The 15,237-nt window shown below is 40.5% G+C and overlaps 1 protein-coding gene across 1 annotated transcript in view; it reads right to left on the bottom strand.

The window, feature by feature from the left end:
- The window catches only part of MAPRE1 (microtubule associated protein RP/EB family member 1), a 28,798-nt gene that overhangs the window by 5,098 nt on the left and 8,463 nt on the right, over window positions 1-15,237 (bottom strand). The window contains exons 3-5 of the mRNA XM_070420149.1: window positions 9,772-9,917; window positions 7,404-7,611; window positions 4,854-4,975 (exon numbers count right to left, since the gene is read on the bottom strand). Of these exons, the coding sequence (XP_070276250.1) occupies window positions 4,854-4,975; window positions 7,404-7,611; window positions 9,772-9,917 (476 nt within the window). The remainder of the gene's footprint in view (window positions 1-4,853; window positions 4,976-7,403; window positions 7,612-9,771; window positions 9,918-15,237) is intronic.

Below are 15,237 nucleotides of genomic sequence, written 5' to 3'. Positions count from 1 at the left end.
GTCTGAAAAGGGAGAGAAGACAGCGGAGGTAGGGAACAGACCCCACCACATTCCACTGCTAGATCCCTCCATTGAGCATCTCATCTGCTCACCATACATGCAGCAGGAGCTTCTAGGAGCTCCACTGAGGGGCTCTCATTTCCACAAAGGGACAATAAAGAAATAAATCTCAGTGCATAGGCCAGGACTCTTAACTAGCCAAGAGTAATAAAAGTTGTAACAATTCTCCCGGTCCTTTATGTATTTTAAGTATGGTGCATCTTCATTCCAGTATATTTGAATCTATGACATGTGAATTCACTTTAACTCTCACTAAATGTAAATTACAAGGCATAACGTGCAGCATAAAATCCTCATGGAACTTATAGGCTAGGGGCACATGGAAAAACCAAGCCAGGAAATCAAAGGTAAAGCAGATGGGAACAATTTGGGTAGCAGGGAATCTGAGAGCCAGAAGGCACTATAGAAATCTAGTCTGACCTCATAGCTGCAAAAACTGAAGTGAACAGCTGATCTAGCTTCCCTATAGCCTGATGAAGAAGCCAGACACAACCAGAGGGACTGCCCCTGTCTAGTTTCCCCTTCATAACCTGCAGTCAAGAACCATCCAGAGCCCTGACCGGTTTGGCTCAGTGGATGGAGCGTCGGCCTGCGGACTCAAGGGTCCCAGGTTCGATTCTGGTCAAGGGCATGTATCTTGGTTGCGGGCACATCCCCAGTGGGGGTGTGCAGGAGGCAGCTGATCGATGTTTCTCTCATCGATGTTTCTAGCTCTCTATCCCTCTCCCTTCCTCTCTGTAAAAAATCAATAAAATATATTTTTTTAAAAAAAAAGAACCATCCAGAGATGTGGAGCAGGTGACTAGAACCAGCAAGACCATTCTATCAAAGACTTCTTTTTAATTTCAGAGAGGAAGGGAGAAGGAGAGAGAGAGAGAAACATCAATGATGAGAATCATTGATTGGCTGCCTCCTGCACGCCCCCTACTGGGGATCGAGCCCGCAACCTGGGCATATGCCCCTGACTGGAATCAAACCTGGGACCCTTCAGTCTGCAGGCAGACGCTCTATCCACTGAACCAAACTGGCTAGGGCTATCAAAGACTTAATGTTAATGTTCATCATAAAAGGCCTGAACAGACCACATCAGAAGAATCAAGAAATACCTTTATCAACTACAGAAATCACTTTTAAAATAAATGAAAGTTTCAATAAAGTACTACCATTACCCAGTAGCCAGCAACACTAAATTGTCCAAAAAAAACAAAAACAAAAAACAAACTAAATTTTCTATTTCCCCAAATTCTCCCCACCCCGCTTTTAACTGCTGCCAGTTGCCTTTCCTTAAACCAGTGGTTCTCAACCTTCCTAATGCTGCGACCCTTTAATACAGTTCCTCATGTTGTGGTGACCCCAACCATAAAATTATTTTCGTTGCTACTTCATAACTGTAATTTTGCTACTGTTATGAGTTGTACTGTAAATATCTGATATGCAGGATGTATTTTCATTGTTACAAATTGAACATAATTAAAGCATAGTGATTAATCACAAAAACAATATGTAATTATATGTGTTTTCTGATGGTCTTAGGCGACCCCTATGAAAGGGTCGCGACGCACAGGTTGAGAACCGCTGCCTTAAACTATCAGCCCCAAAGTGCAATACAAAAAGGAATAGAAGGGCAAGAGTTGACCAATCCCAGCAATAGGAAGCTGCCTTGGATCTTCAGTTGCAAGATCCAAAAGCTGGGAAGAGGCCTTCTAATCACATTAGTGACCAAGAAGGAAAGGAAAACCAGAATACCTTAAAAAGGTATGCTAGCTCATGTTTCACTAGTGCCTACCCCACAAATCATTAAACCTTCTCTGGCCTACACACCATCCAGGGCACCAGAACCCAGCCTTCTGGGCCCCACCTATAAGACCAAAGCAGCATTCCTCCTCACTATCATTCGATAACTACAATTCCACAAGAAACAGTAAGTACACACTATGTCACTTGGCACTCCTCTAAATGCTTCTTTGTGAGGTTATTAAAAATCTGTGGCTACTAATCAGTGTCACTCTTAGAACATTCTCTTGTAGTAAAGTAAGAGCTATACTCTAAGAAGCCCCAAAAAGAATGCTTAGAACTTGCACTGGCCCATTTGGCAGCTATGAGGCACACGTGGCTATCTGAGCCCTTGAAATGTGGGCTTTCAAATGTAAAACATCTCATAATTATATAAATATAATTATTTATATTGATTATGTCAGAATGATATTTTGGATATATGGGGTAATGTGTTATTAGAGTTAATTTAACCTTGTTTCTTTTTACTTTTTTTTAATGTGGCTATCAAAAATTTCAAATTATATATGTGCCTCACATTTCTGGTTCACATTCTGTTTCTATTGAACAGTGTTGCTCTGGAATAAAATCAAATAAAGGTAAATTTCTCCAGAATGACTTAAGAATGTGGAATTTGCCGAAACCGGTTTGGCTCAGTAGATAGAGTGTCGGCCTGCGGACTGAAAGGTCCCAGGTTCGATTCCGGTCAAGGCATGTACCTTGGTTGCGGGCATATCCCCACTAGGAGATGTGCAGGAGGCAGCTGATCGATGTTTCTCTCTCATCGATGTTTCTCTCTCATCGATGTTTCTAACTCTCTATCTCTCTCCCTTCCTCTCTGTAAAAAATCAATAAAATATATTTAAAAAAAAAAAAAAAAAAAAAAAAAAAGAATGTGGAATTGCTGCAGATCTCCCAATGATATGAACATTAGAAGGTAATTTGTATAGAATACACTCTTCTCTTATCCTAACAAACTCATCTGGCTCTATTTCTCCTATTGGTCATAACCCCAGACCGCCACACCTTTGTTAGGGCCACAACTTCAAATATTTTCAGGGGCCAGAAAGATAATGTAACAAGGGAGTAACAGGATGTGGGGAAAGCCTTTGGCAATCTGGAGAGAAGCTAAAATCTTTCATTATTAAAAAAATTTTTTTTTAATTAAAACCCTCTGCAGCCCTAACTGGTTTGGCTCAGTGGCTTGTGGACTGAAGGGTCCCATATTCAATTCCAGTCAAGGGCACATGCCTGGGTTGCAGGCTCCATCCCCAGTGAGGGTCGTGCAGGAGGAGGCCAATCAATGATTCTCTCTCATCATTGATGTTTCTATCTCTCTCTCCCTCTCCTTTCCTCTCTGAAATCAATAAAAAAAAATGTATAAAAAGAAAATACAACCCTGTGCAGACCAAAATATTTCTGAGACAGGGCTGAACCAGCTGAGTATGAGCTGGGTTCAAATCCCAGCTCAAGTTACTTAACCTCTCCGAGCCACACGATCCTTATCTGTAACACCTCATAGGGCTAATGTAAAAGTGAAATTAAAGTGCTTAATAACACAATGGCATACGCACTCTAAAAGTGTGAGCTATTTTTGGTTTTGCTATTAATGTTCGAGTGTTCCATACAGGGTATTAACACTTGTGTACTTATTTCATACACAAAATATTTTATTCCTGTGAACTTTTAAGAAACACTTCAAGACCTATCTCACTGTATCAAGACAACAAACAGGAGCCATAATAACCACACTGCCATTACCCTATTTATCCCAACACCATTCCAGGCACTTGACCTAACATCAGCTCACGTAATCCACTCACCTACCGTGAGCAAAGTATGATGAGCCCACTTCATAGGAGGCATAAGTTCAGAGAGATTAACTGACGTGCTCCAAGTGGCAGAGCCAGGATAGTCCTCAAATCTATGCATTCCAAAGCCTGTGCTCCCTCATACAGGACACCAGCTGAGCCTCTGCCTCTTCTCCTGAGGGTTCGAGATCAGCCCTGTGCTGGTCACCCGGTCTCACCACTAACAACCCTCACTCTGTATTTCTGACACTGCTTCCTGTGTACATCCAGGCCTGAAAACCGACTTTCACAGGAAGTCTCCTTAGTCTCCAGAACTTCTACACTTCAGTGACAGCACCCAGAGGCTGCTCAAAGCAGCCACACTAATGGGGCTGGTGACCCAGTCACCTCGACACTCCTCAGGCACCCAGGACCATGAGCCACATGCAAATTAGAGAATAAATTAAAAAACAGGCTTTTCTGTCCTGGTTTCCTAGATGCAGGGACTGGGTCAGGATTAAAACGAAGTTGTGACCCCCAGGTTTTAGGACGTGGCTTTTGGGAAAGTAGAAGAGTCCAATCTCAAACTCACTAAGATAACAAAGCATCGCAATTTTAAAACGGGTTAATCAAGAGAATCATTCAAAAGCAAACAAACAAAATAACTACCAGGATTAGTGAGAAAATGTTTAAAAGTCTTAAATTTGTTCTGATCCACAGACCTGACATGTATCTTCAGGATATTAATTAATCCTAAAGAAGACATTTCAAACCACTGACCTATGAAGACCAGAAGAATAGGCTTTTCATATCAGTTCTACTCTCAACTTGGATTACAGCAAAGAAACTGTAAAATCCTTTTTTAAATATTACTCAGAAAGATTTATCATTTTCAGAGCAAAAAATTCAAGATACTCTGAATCCCACAGAATCCTAACAGCATTCCAGAGACATTCAACAGGGTTATTGTATAGGTGGGTTTCCAAACTAAGACATTGGTTTCTGTCACACTAACAGATCTCAGAAATGCCTGACACCCCACTTCTACCTCCACACTCACCCTGCTCCCCACATAGCACTGACAGGCTCACACATGACACGACGATGACTGTTTCAGCAAGCAGACAAAGCAGGTCTTCCTACAAGAACACGAACAAGGCTTTTCTGGTCAGTGCAGCCAGTACCCTTTCCACCGACATGACTCCAGTCTGGGATACGGGAGGGACCTACCTGCTGCATCAGTTCAGCTGCTTCGTCGTCCCCATTGCCCACACCAGGATTCTTTCGCACCACACCGGGGCCAGCCTTAGGGGTTGCAGTAGTTCTGTGTGTCGCAATGGGCCTCTGTGGAGCTGAGAGAAGATCAGAGGTTTTTTTAAGAGCAGAAATTTCAAAACCAAAAAGAACCCGCCAGCCCTGGCCAGATGGCTCAGTTGGTTGGAGCGTCAGCTGTACACCAAAAGGTTTCCAGTTCAATTCCCAGTTGAGGCGCATATGGGAGGCAACCAATCAATGTTTCTCTCTCTCCCTCCCTCCCTCCCTCTAAAATCAATAAACATATCCTCGAGTAAGGATTAAAAAAAAACACCAGATGACAAGAGGAGGCTGTAACCAACTTCCCTCCACAGTAATGCAGGGACCCAAAGTGGCGAGCCCAGCATGTATGACAATACTCCCAAGTTTGCCCAAAGTGGTTTTTTATCCTGGTAGCAGAGTACCAATTTTAGCCATAATCTCGTGACGGGAGTAAGTCCTCCTATGAGGTCTTTTTGTTGCTGTGGTGAATAGATCATCTGAAAGAGGCACACACAGTTGATGTACCTTAACCCAGTTCCAACCAAATCCACCAGAAGGGCAGCTTCACGGCACAAAGGCAAACTTCATGCCAGTAGTGAGCTCACAGTTCCAGCTGTTGCTCTGCACTCACAGTTCGGCACCTGAAAAGTAAGATGCCTCCTAACTCAGAACATCAGACTCCTTGGACTGGAAGAGTGGGGTGGTAGAGACTGCTCTTACAAGTAATTACTTCAAAGCCCATATCTTGCTCACCTTTTAGAAGGTGGTTAGATGGGTTAGGAGAGAAAAGGAGCACAGTGACCAGGATTTACAAACTTCTCTCAGCGGTAGTAGCCGAAAGCAGATAAGGAGAAAGTAGTAAAGGATCCAACCTATCTACAAGTTAAAATAATCAAGACTGGGCTACCTCATGGCAAATGTATCATTCATGATTTTATTCATTTATTCAGCAATCATTTTAGAAAGCTTGTATATTATGCCAGGCTTAGAAATATCTGATTGTCCTAACACCCCAAATTATTCAGTAACCATACAGTAATAGGCATTTCCTCTGGATGATCTCTAGTATCATCTCAAGTATGTTTATCAATAAGTTTATCCCAAAGACTAAATGCTTAATGCAAGTCTCCACTTGCCTGTTAGCCACATCTGAAATGAAATGCACAGGGTTACCTATGCAATCCCCCATTCTAAGTAGCTAAGAAATAAAAGTACTTAGAGAAATCGGAACTTTCATATACACTGCTGATGGCAATGCAAAATGGTTCAGCCACTTTGGAAAACAGGTATTTCTGCAAAACGTTAAACACAGAGTTACCATATGACCCAATAATTATGCTCCAAGAGTATATACTCCCAGATCTATACCCAAAAGAAATGAAAACACATGTCTACAAAGAAACTTGTATAGAAATGTTCATAGCAGCATTATTCATAATAGCTAGTGGAAACAACACAAATAATCAACTGATGTACCTTAACCCAACTGATGAATAAATAAAAATGTGGCCTAGTCATACAATGGAATACTATTCACCCATTAAAAGGGATAAAGTACTGATACATGCTACAACATAAATAAATGTTGAAAACATGTTAAATGAAAAAAACCAGACATAAAAGACACATATTCTGTGATCCCATTTATATCAGATCATATAAAAATTTAAAAGTACTCAATGTCCTTCTCTTCCTACCAGATGGATCAACCTCTTTTTCAAGGTATAATGGGACCTTAACTGATATTCTTGAAAAGGAGGCATTAGCATCTGTAGAACATCCACCCTGCCCCCAAAGTATAGGTATAATCTATAAATATACTACTACAAACACATTTTGGGAAACCTCCAGGCCAAGACTTTTTAGAGAAGATCTCTAAAAAACAGCTCCCCACCCCCACCCCTGCTTCCAAGATTCTGCTGGCATCACAACAAGTCAAAGCCACTTAACAGCTAAAGTTCTTGGGAGGGCAGGGAAGCTGTAAGTAATGTCCAAGAAGCTTATCTGCAGACAGAATAATGATGCAGAGCCTAGAACAGTCCCTGAGAGACTTAGAAAGCTCCTTCAGTTCCTGAGAGCTCAGGTCTTACTGTTATTGGGCTCTGTATAATGTCCTTGTGTTCGAAGCTCTTTTATGTGAGTTAACCTGAAGGGTTTCTACTCCATACAACTAAAGAGCCTTGGCAAACTGCGTACAGTATCTCATCCAGGCCTCAAAAGCAACTCTCTGGGCACATATTCAAATTCCTGTTCTATACAGGAGGAAACTTTAGGGCAGGTCAAGTAGCACACAGGGTTACAGAGACCTGAAAACAACCCAGGTCAGCCTGATGCCACATGTCATGGTCTTGCCACATGGCTGTGACTAGGCTCCTTAAGCTCCCTAAGCCTATGGCTACTCAAAAATTCTGGTTAAATGTGAATGAATGAATAAATACCTGCAAAACTATTGTTTGGAATTGATATTTCTGTATGGTTTTTTACCTGCACTGCTAGAGCTGAGAGGTTTCTTCGGTTTGTTCATAGCTGGAGCAACAAGGGAGGGAGCCACGGCAGTTTCTTGACCTTGTCTGGCAGCTACAGGGTCATAGTCTTTTCCATCATAGTTTGCATCAAAAAACTTCTTGAACCACTGAACGAATTCAAAATTGTCCTGAAACTTTCCTTTTACTAATCTGTCCACAGGAATTATCTGCAGAGAAACATCAAGACTGTTTAGCTCAAAGCAAGAGGCTTTTGGAAAGTGTCCAACATGTCAATGCATCAATCAAAGCTCTGCCTGCCAAGGAAAAATATATAGTTTAGAGGCAAGAACTTACTATAAAGTGAGCCCCTGAAACTTTATAGAGCAAATTTTATCCAGTTTGCCTTCCACAGAATAGTTCTACCTACCAAGCCCCCTCCAAGTCCATCAAAAAGAATCAGAAATGCAAATGGAACAAGTATCATATACAAGTCCCATACACATTCCCAAACACATCCTAAGATATGTCATTCCACTGTAAAAAGTCAGTCTCCTGTGTAACTTGCATGGCCACAGTGCCTGTCACAAAGTATAAAATCCAGAGCATAAACTAACCACATGTATCTACAATAAACTGTGATTTTTAAAAATTGTCTTAAAAGTACATCAAGACACAAAATCAGTCCTGGGACAGATTTATACAAAATGGTATATTTTTCAAGTAATTCCAATCCTATTAAAACACACTTTAAGGATTCTGTAAGTTTTGTTATTATACAAGAATACTGTGTTATCAGATATTATTCCAAGTCATTGAACTGCTAGCCAGAGTTTACGTTCAAGGATTCCAGTTGCAATGGTATTTTTATAAATAATATATGTAATAATCTGAACTATATCCATCCCTCAGAGCAAATAAATATAAAATCACTTTGTATGGCATAGAGGTATAGCTGAAACAAAACTAGACGTGAGTCAATAATTGCTGAGGTACATGGGGGATCAATGCATCATACTCTTTTTTACTTTAGAAATTTACCTTATTCAAAAAAATTTAAGTTCTATAAAAAGAAAAAGATACATTACTGTATATAATAAGTTGCACCTAGTTACACTATGCCTGATAACTAAATGATAGTCTTACAATACACATGCATATTTTATATAGTGCAGAGACAAAACTAAAATAAAGACTGATTTCAAAGTAAACAAAAACCAGACACACAAGCAAAATAATTAGGGGGTGATTACAAGCTTTACTAAAACTGTATTTTCCCCAAGAAATGGCTTAAAAGGAAAAACCCCTCTAATGGGTGAGGAGAGAAATTGCTTAATTTTGCAATAGTTACACATTATTTAACCATGGAGATACTCTCAGAGAAATGCATCGTTAGACAATTTCATCACTGTGCAAACAGCACAGTGTGACTTACACAAACCTAGATGATACAGTTGACTACACACCTTGGCTATATGGTATAGCCTATTGCTCCTAGGCTATAAGCCTGCACAGAATGTAAATATACAAAACCTCACAAGATCAAATCAAGCACAAGAGATGCAAGAGATGTGGTAAACACAGGATGTATGAAGCTGCTGCAGGCATGACACAGCATACTGTTTACAGCAAGCTTTTTTAATAGAAAGAGTACACTCTAAAATAACAATTAAATAGTATAGTAAATACATAAACCAGTAACATAGTCATTTACTATCATTATCAAGGATTACATACTGTTCATAATTATATGTACTACATACTATACTTTTATACGACTGGCAGGGCAGGTTTATTTACACCAGCACCACCAAAAACACTTAATGAATTGTGCTACAATGCTGCAATGTCACTAGGTGACAGGGACTTTTCACCTAGCTTTGTTATGTCAATAGGCGGTCCTTCATTTACTGAAACACTGTTATGTAGCGCATGACTCTAATCTATTATCTGCTAAAACAGAGATAATATTTGTCCTAATGAAGCTTGGTTGAGGGTATCTTCAAATAACCTTGGGGTCAAGAGGAAACGTCCCAACAAGGGATCTTCCTCGTATCCTGCTTTTACAAAGCAAGTATTTCTAGAATCTTCTCTATGCTTTACAGAATTAAATCCAGATATTAAAGAGTTAGATCTCAGTAATAGAGATTAAACAGGTTGACTCCTATAGGTGATTATTAACTTCACTATGAAGAAAGAACATAGCAAGGGAACTGGGGTAGGAGGACAGAGGGAAAACTTAGCTCCCAATAAATTCTATGTTAACTGGAGAAAAGGAAAATATATAAATTGGGAAAAGAAAATGTCCAAAGTCATGGGCCAGCAGCTGTATCCTTAGTAACAATCACTAGTCAAGAAACAACCTTAATGAAAAAATAAAATTTACCTACTTTGTCAACACCCATCCTCTTAAAACCTGCTTGTAGTATTTTGAAGTTCTGGATGTATTCATGTTCTAGCTTAGCTTGAAATTTCACTTTCTTCAAGGCAATGGAGCCAGGGAACAGCATGTCCATAAACTGACAATAGGCAGCCCCTGAATGAACAAGAGAAGAATAAAATATGCAATAGGTCATTAAATGTTATTATTAAAGAAGCAGGGGGAAATTTTACCCCAAAGCCACTTAACCCAGGTACAATTTTAAAAGTTGTAAAGTGGACCTACAATACCCAAAAGCTTCAATACCACTTGACTTCGAAGTCATTTTTAAAATCTATAACAAGAATGTGGTTTTGCCTGATGGGTTCTTCAACACACTTGCGACCTGGAAGATGATGAAGGGACTTGGAAGGCAATGAGGGGAAAAGGAATGTATGTTTCTATGAAATTTTAAAACTACTCTTTATTAGAAACTTAATAAAATGACCACTGCAAAAAAAAAAAAAATTTTTTTAATGAATGCATAGAATTGAGAAAAGGAAAACAGAGGTTGACATTTTCTGATTTTTCCCAAGGACATAACCTCATCCTCACGAGCGGGAGGAGGGATTTCCCAAGTATTTCAAAGATCCATGTTCTGAGGTTTAAAAAAATTTTTTTCTAAGATGTCTGTCTTCCTGAGCTTTTCACATCTCTAAATAAATTTAATTATGTTCATTACAGCATTATTTACAAAAGCCAATATATGGAAGAAATCCAGGTGCTCATCAATAGAAGAGGTTTTCCTTCTAGGCGCTGCCTTAATAACAAAGGCTGGCAACCCAAGCAGGGCTAGAAGAGGACCCCTTTTAAATGGCCACTGTCCCAACTATGTGCCACAGAACAGGCCCACATAATGTGTGGCTTAAGGATGCGGACAGGCTTAGGGTAGGTAGGACCAGCTGTGTCATGGCATCAACTATCAAATCTCACTAACTGTCACAGCCCCACCCTACCAGGATCTGTGCTGCAAGCAGAGAACACAAAACGAGGGCACTGTGTGGCCCCTGCTCCAAAGCTTGCAATATTATCAAGGGCACTGGCTCTCAGCCCTTCTGGGTCAAGGGTCCCTTGGAGAAGTAGATGAAAACAGCAGCCAACATTCTACACAGAAAAGATGCTCCCCAATCAGAAAACTCCAGGTTAAGAACTCTCAATGTTTTAACTCAAACACGCAGGAAACAGATGACTACTAAATGTAAGAGTATTCAGGCTTAAGGGAGTAGGTAAGGCTTGAGTCATCTTAGAGGATGAATAAAGTGTGGAAATAGCCCGGCCAGCCTGATTCAGTGGTTGAGCTTCAACCTGTCAACCAGGAGGTCATGGTTTAATTCCTGGTCAGGGCACATGCCCAGGTTGTGGGTTCCATCCCCAGTGCAGGGTGTGCAGGAGGCAGCCGATCAATGATTTTTTTTCATCGTTGATGTTTCTATCTCTCTCTCCCTCTCCCTTCCTCTCTGAAATCAATAAAAACAAATATTTTTTTAATGTGAAAATAAAGGACTATGAGGAGTCATTAATGCAAACATTAAAAGTCATCAAGAAAATTAATGTGGGAAAAATAATCCTATTTTAATTTTAAAAGAAGGAAACAAAACTGTACGACACATGTTTGTATATGTTACTGCAACAATCTGTAACACCAACAGACTGGAAACAAACTAACTGTCCATTAACATGGACTGATCCAAGGAAAATTACAGTACTCCAGCCATAAGAGAAAGCAGCATGGCATCTGATGATATATCGATATGGATATGGTACACTCTCCAGAATATACACTGATTAAATATGCTACCATTTGTGAGGAAGGGAGGAAAAGGTGCACAACATCCACAAACACACCAGCGGTTCTCAACCTGTGGGTCGCGAACAATGAAAATGAATCCTGCATATCAGATATTTACATTACGATTCATAACAGTAGCAAAATTAGTTATGAAGTAGCAACGAAAATAATTTTATGGTTGAGTCACAACATGAGGAACTGTATTTAAAGGGTTGCGGCACTAGGAAGGATGAGAACCACTGGTAGAGGCTGGCTACCCAGCTGATAACACTGGTTTCCTCTGGGAGGGGAACTGGGTAGCTGGCAGACCCAGTTAAGAGGGAGACATCACTGTTTTATCTTTTTGTTCCTTTTAAATTTTAAACCATTTTGAGACTTTGTTATTCAAAAAAATAAAAACCATATATATTATGTCAATTAAATTTTAAAATTATAGGCAAATACTGAAAGTACAGCTAAAATGAGTAACCTTGGGCAAGTTGTTTAACCTCTCTTTGCTTCCCTTACCTATGTGTAAAATGGTGTCGATAGTCCTGGCCTCCCAGGTGATAGATGTAAAGCACTTTGGAAAGTGCCTGGCCTATAAGCACTCAATAAATAAAGCCATGATTAAGAAAAAATGCAGCTGCCAAAACCGGTTTGGCTCAGTGGATAGAGCGTCGGCCTGCGGACTGAAGGGTCCCGGGTTCGATTCCGGTCAGGGGCATGTGCCTGGGTTGCGGGCACATCCCCAGTGGGAGATGTGCAGGAGGCAGCTGATCAATGTTTCTCTCTCATTGATGTTTCTGACTCTCTGTCCCTCTCCCTTCCTCTCTGTAAAAAAAATCAATAAAATATATTTAAAAAAAAAAAAGAAAAAATGCAGCTAAAAGATAACAGTAACTGTCACTAACTTGTGGCATTACAGTGGAATATGGTTATGGTTTTCTTAATGTTTCAATAACAAAGACTTAATCACTTATAATCAGAAGGAAAGTTTCTTGGGAGGCAACTGGTCAATGTTTCTCTCTCACACTGATTTTTCTCTCTCTCCCTCTCCCTTCATCTCTCTCTAAAAGTCAATTAAAAATTTTTTTAAAATATATATATATCCATCCTCTGGTGAGGATTTAAAAAAAAAAAAAAAAAGGTCTCTTAGAAAGGCTGCAGACTAATGTGGTAGAACAAGAGAGAAGTGAGGGTGGGGGAACTTAGAGGGAACCTAGTGCCCAGTCAGGAGCCACTGTGGCAGCAGTGGGCAAACTGGTAAGGGGCTGGATCTAAAACACCCTTCAGAAGACATATAGAACTTTGTGAATTAGACTCAGAGGATTCTCAGGCCTGCGACACTAGAATGGTGAAATCATGGCCCCAAATAAAGTGTCTGGAAAAGGGAGTCAACTTGAGGAGAAAAAGAAGGGTAGGCCTGGTTAAGGACATGGTAACACACCCTCATGAGCAAGACTGACAAGCTGTTTTATAGCTGGGGGGAAAAGTAATCTGGCATTTGCCTGGGAGCATGTGAACACCTCTCCTATTCTGTGCAGCACAGGAACAATGGAGAGGCCAGGCTGGAGGGGAGAAGGCAGGAGAAGAGAGGGGAGCCAAGAACTCTTTCAGCTTCAGCAGGGACACTTGACATGTTCAAAGCACGATGCTGGGCCCCTGGAAAAGTGCAGAGGGGCCTGAATATGGGAATAGACCTGAGGAAAAAGAGAATGGGTGACAAAAGGCAACCAGTATCCCTTTTTGACACCAGCAATCACTCATCAAATCCTTCTCTGTGGTCAGGTTTGTTTTCTTGATGTCTAGCTTTCCAAAACAGGGGAACTACAGAATGTAATGAATCTTGAACAACCTACCAACTCTGTCTCTGAAAGTTATCCTCACCATATCTCACTACAAGAGCCAAGCAAAGGCTCATTTCACTGATGGGGGGGTGGGGGGGAGGGTGCACAATACTGACAAAACTCAGCCATTTCACAGGCAGCCAGCACATTAATAGTATAGGCCCTCTCAAGAGAAAAACCTATTCCTAGCTTCTAAAGCCTGTATTTGGCAGGGAATTTTAATCTGCTTGATCCTCTTCTCATCAGAGCTATGAACAGGAGGTACTAGGCACCAGAGTTAAAGACTCTTGGGATTCTGCTTTGGCCTCAGCACATACAAGGATCTGAGGAGCCTCACTTTCTCTATGACTCCAACCCCCTGGCAGCAGGCCTTCTTCAGGGACACAACAGTGTCTGTAGCTTATCCTGTTTGGTCTCCAACTGGAAGCTGAGACCAGGTTTTCTAAGCATTAACATGAAACACAATGCAATCATCTACGTAACTCTGAGAGAAGCCCTACACAGCTGTCAAGAGGAGAAATGATATGAATGAATAAAAGTTTGCTTACAAATCACAGTTAAGTGTCCTGCACTTACCACTTTGTACTGGGGAAAAGCATTTTATCTAGAACAAGAAAAGTAACAACCAACAGGCAAGTTGAAATTCTTCATAATTTTTTAAAATATATTTTTATTGATTTCAGAGAAAGGAAGGGAGAGGGAGAAGGAGAGAGATAGAAACAGCAATGATGAGAGAGAATCATTGATAGGCTGCATGCCCCCTTACTGGGGATCGAGCCCACAACCTGGGCATGTGCCCTGACGGGGGAATCAAACTGTAACCTCCACCCTGACCAGTTTGGCTCAGTGGACAGAGCGTCGGCCTCGGAATGAAGGGTCCCAAGGTTCGATTCCGGTCAAGGGCATGTACCTTGGTTGTGGGCACATTCCCAGTAGGGGGTGTGCAGAAACAGCTGATCGATGTTTCTCTCTCATCGATGTTTCTAACTCTCTATCCCTCTCCCTTTCTCTCTGTAAAAAATCAATAAAATATATATTTTTTAAAAGTCAATAAAATATATTTTTTTAAAAAAACAAAAACAAAACTGTAACCTCCTGGTTCATAGCTCAATGCTCAACTACTGAGCCACACCGGGGCAGGCTTGTCATAGATTTTTTAATGAGATAATATCGTTGTAATTAATTATACATAATCTACATTTAACTCTTTCAAATGTTTTTTTCTTTTTAAAGATATAACGTGTATACATCAGAAAGAGTGTGGGCTGTGTAGTTAGAAAAATCTGGGTTCAAAACCAGCCATGCCCCATGGACATTCCCCATACCTGTAACTTGAACATTCAAGTTACCCTTACCCCCAGGGTCTAGTAAAGAACCCATATCTAACAGCTCTTTTTACAGGTGAGCCTCACAACAGCCCAAAAGGTCCTACTACCCCAGTTTACAAAAGAGGAACTAGAACATTAAGGAACTACAAAGTCACATGGCTCAGAGCAGACCTAAGCCTTGTCCTATCATGATAGCTTCCTGTCTGAATGAGATAAATCTGGAGCCAGATCAGCACATGCACAACTTATTTACACATGAAAAGAGAGCTAACTTTCTAATTAACTAAGTGGAATATTCTTTGGTATATATTTACAGAAAGAAGTAACTTTTAGGGGGAAATTGGTGAAAAAGCCAGCTCCAATAAAAACTAAGATGACCTCATCCACACATTAGTCATAAATCACGGGTCAAACAAGTGCTTTAAAAGCCTCAAATAGAAATGTAGTGATAAAACTGAGGAAAACTAATAGAAAATGGGGGAAAAGCAGTC

This window comes from Myotis yumanensis, unplaced genomic scaffold (assembly GCF_028538775.1).
Source record: "Myotis yumanensis isolate MYYU_CA2020_CCGP unplaced genomic scaffold, mMyoYum1.0.hap1 SCAF_7, whole genome shotgun sequence".
In the NCBI taxonomy this organism is placed as follows: domain Eukaryota; kingdom Metazoa; phylum Chordata; class Mammalia; order Chiroptera; family Vespertilionidae; genus Myotis; species Myotis yumanensis.
Note: the sequence above shows the minus strand (reverse complement) of the source record. Positions and strands in the feature narration are given on the sequence as shown.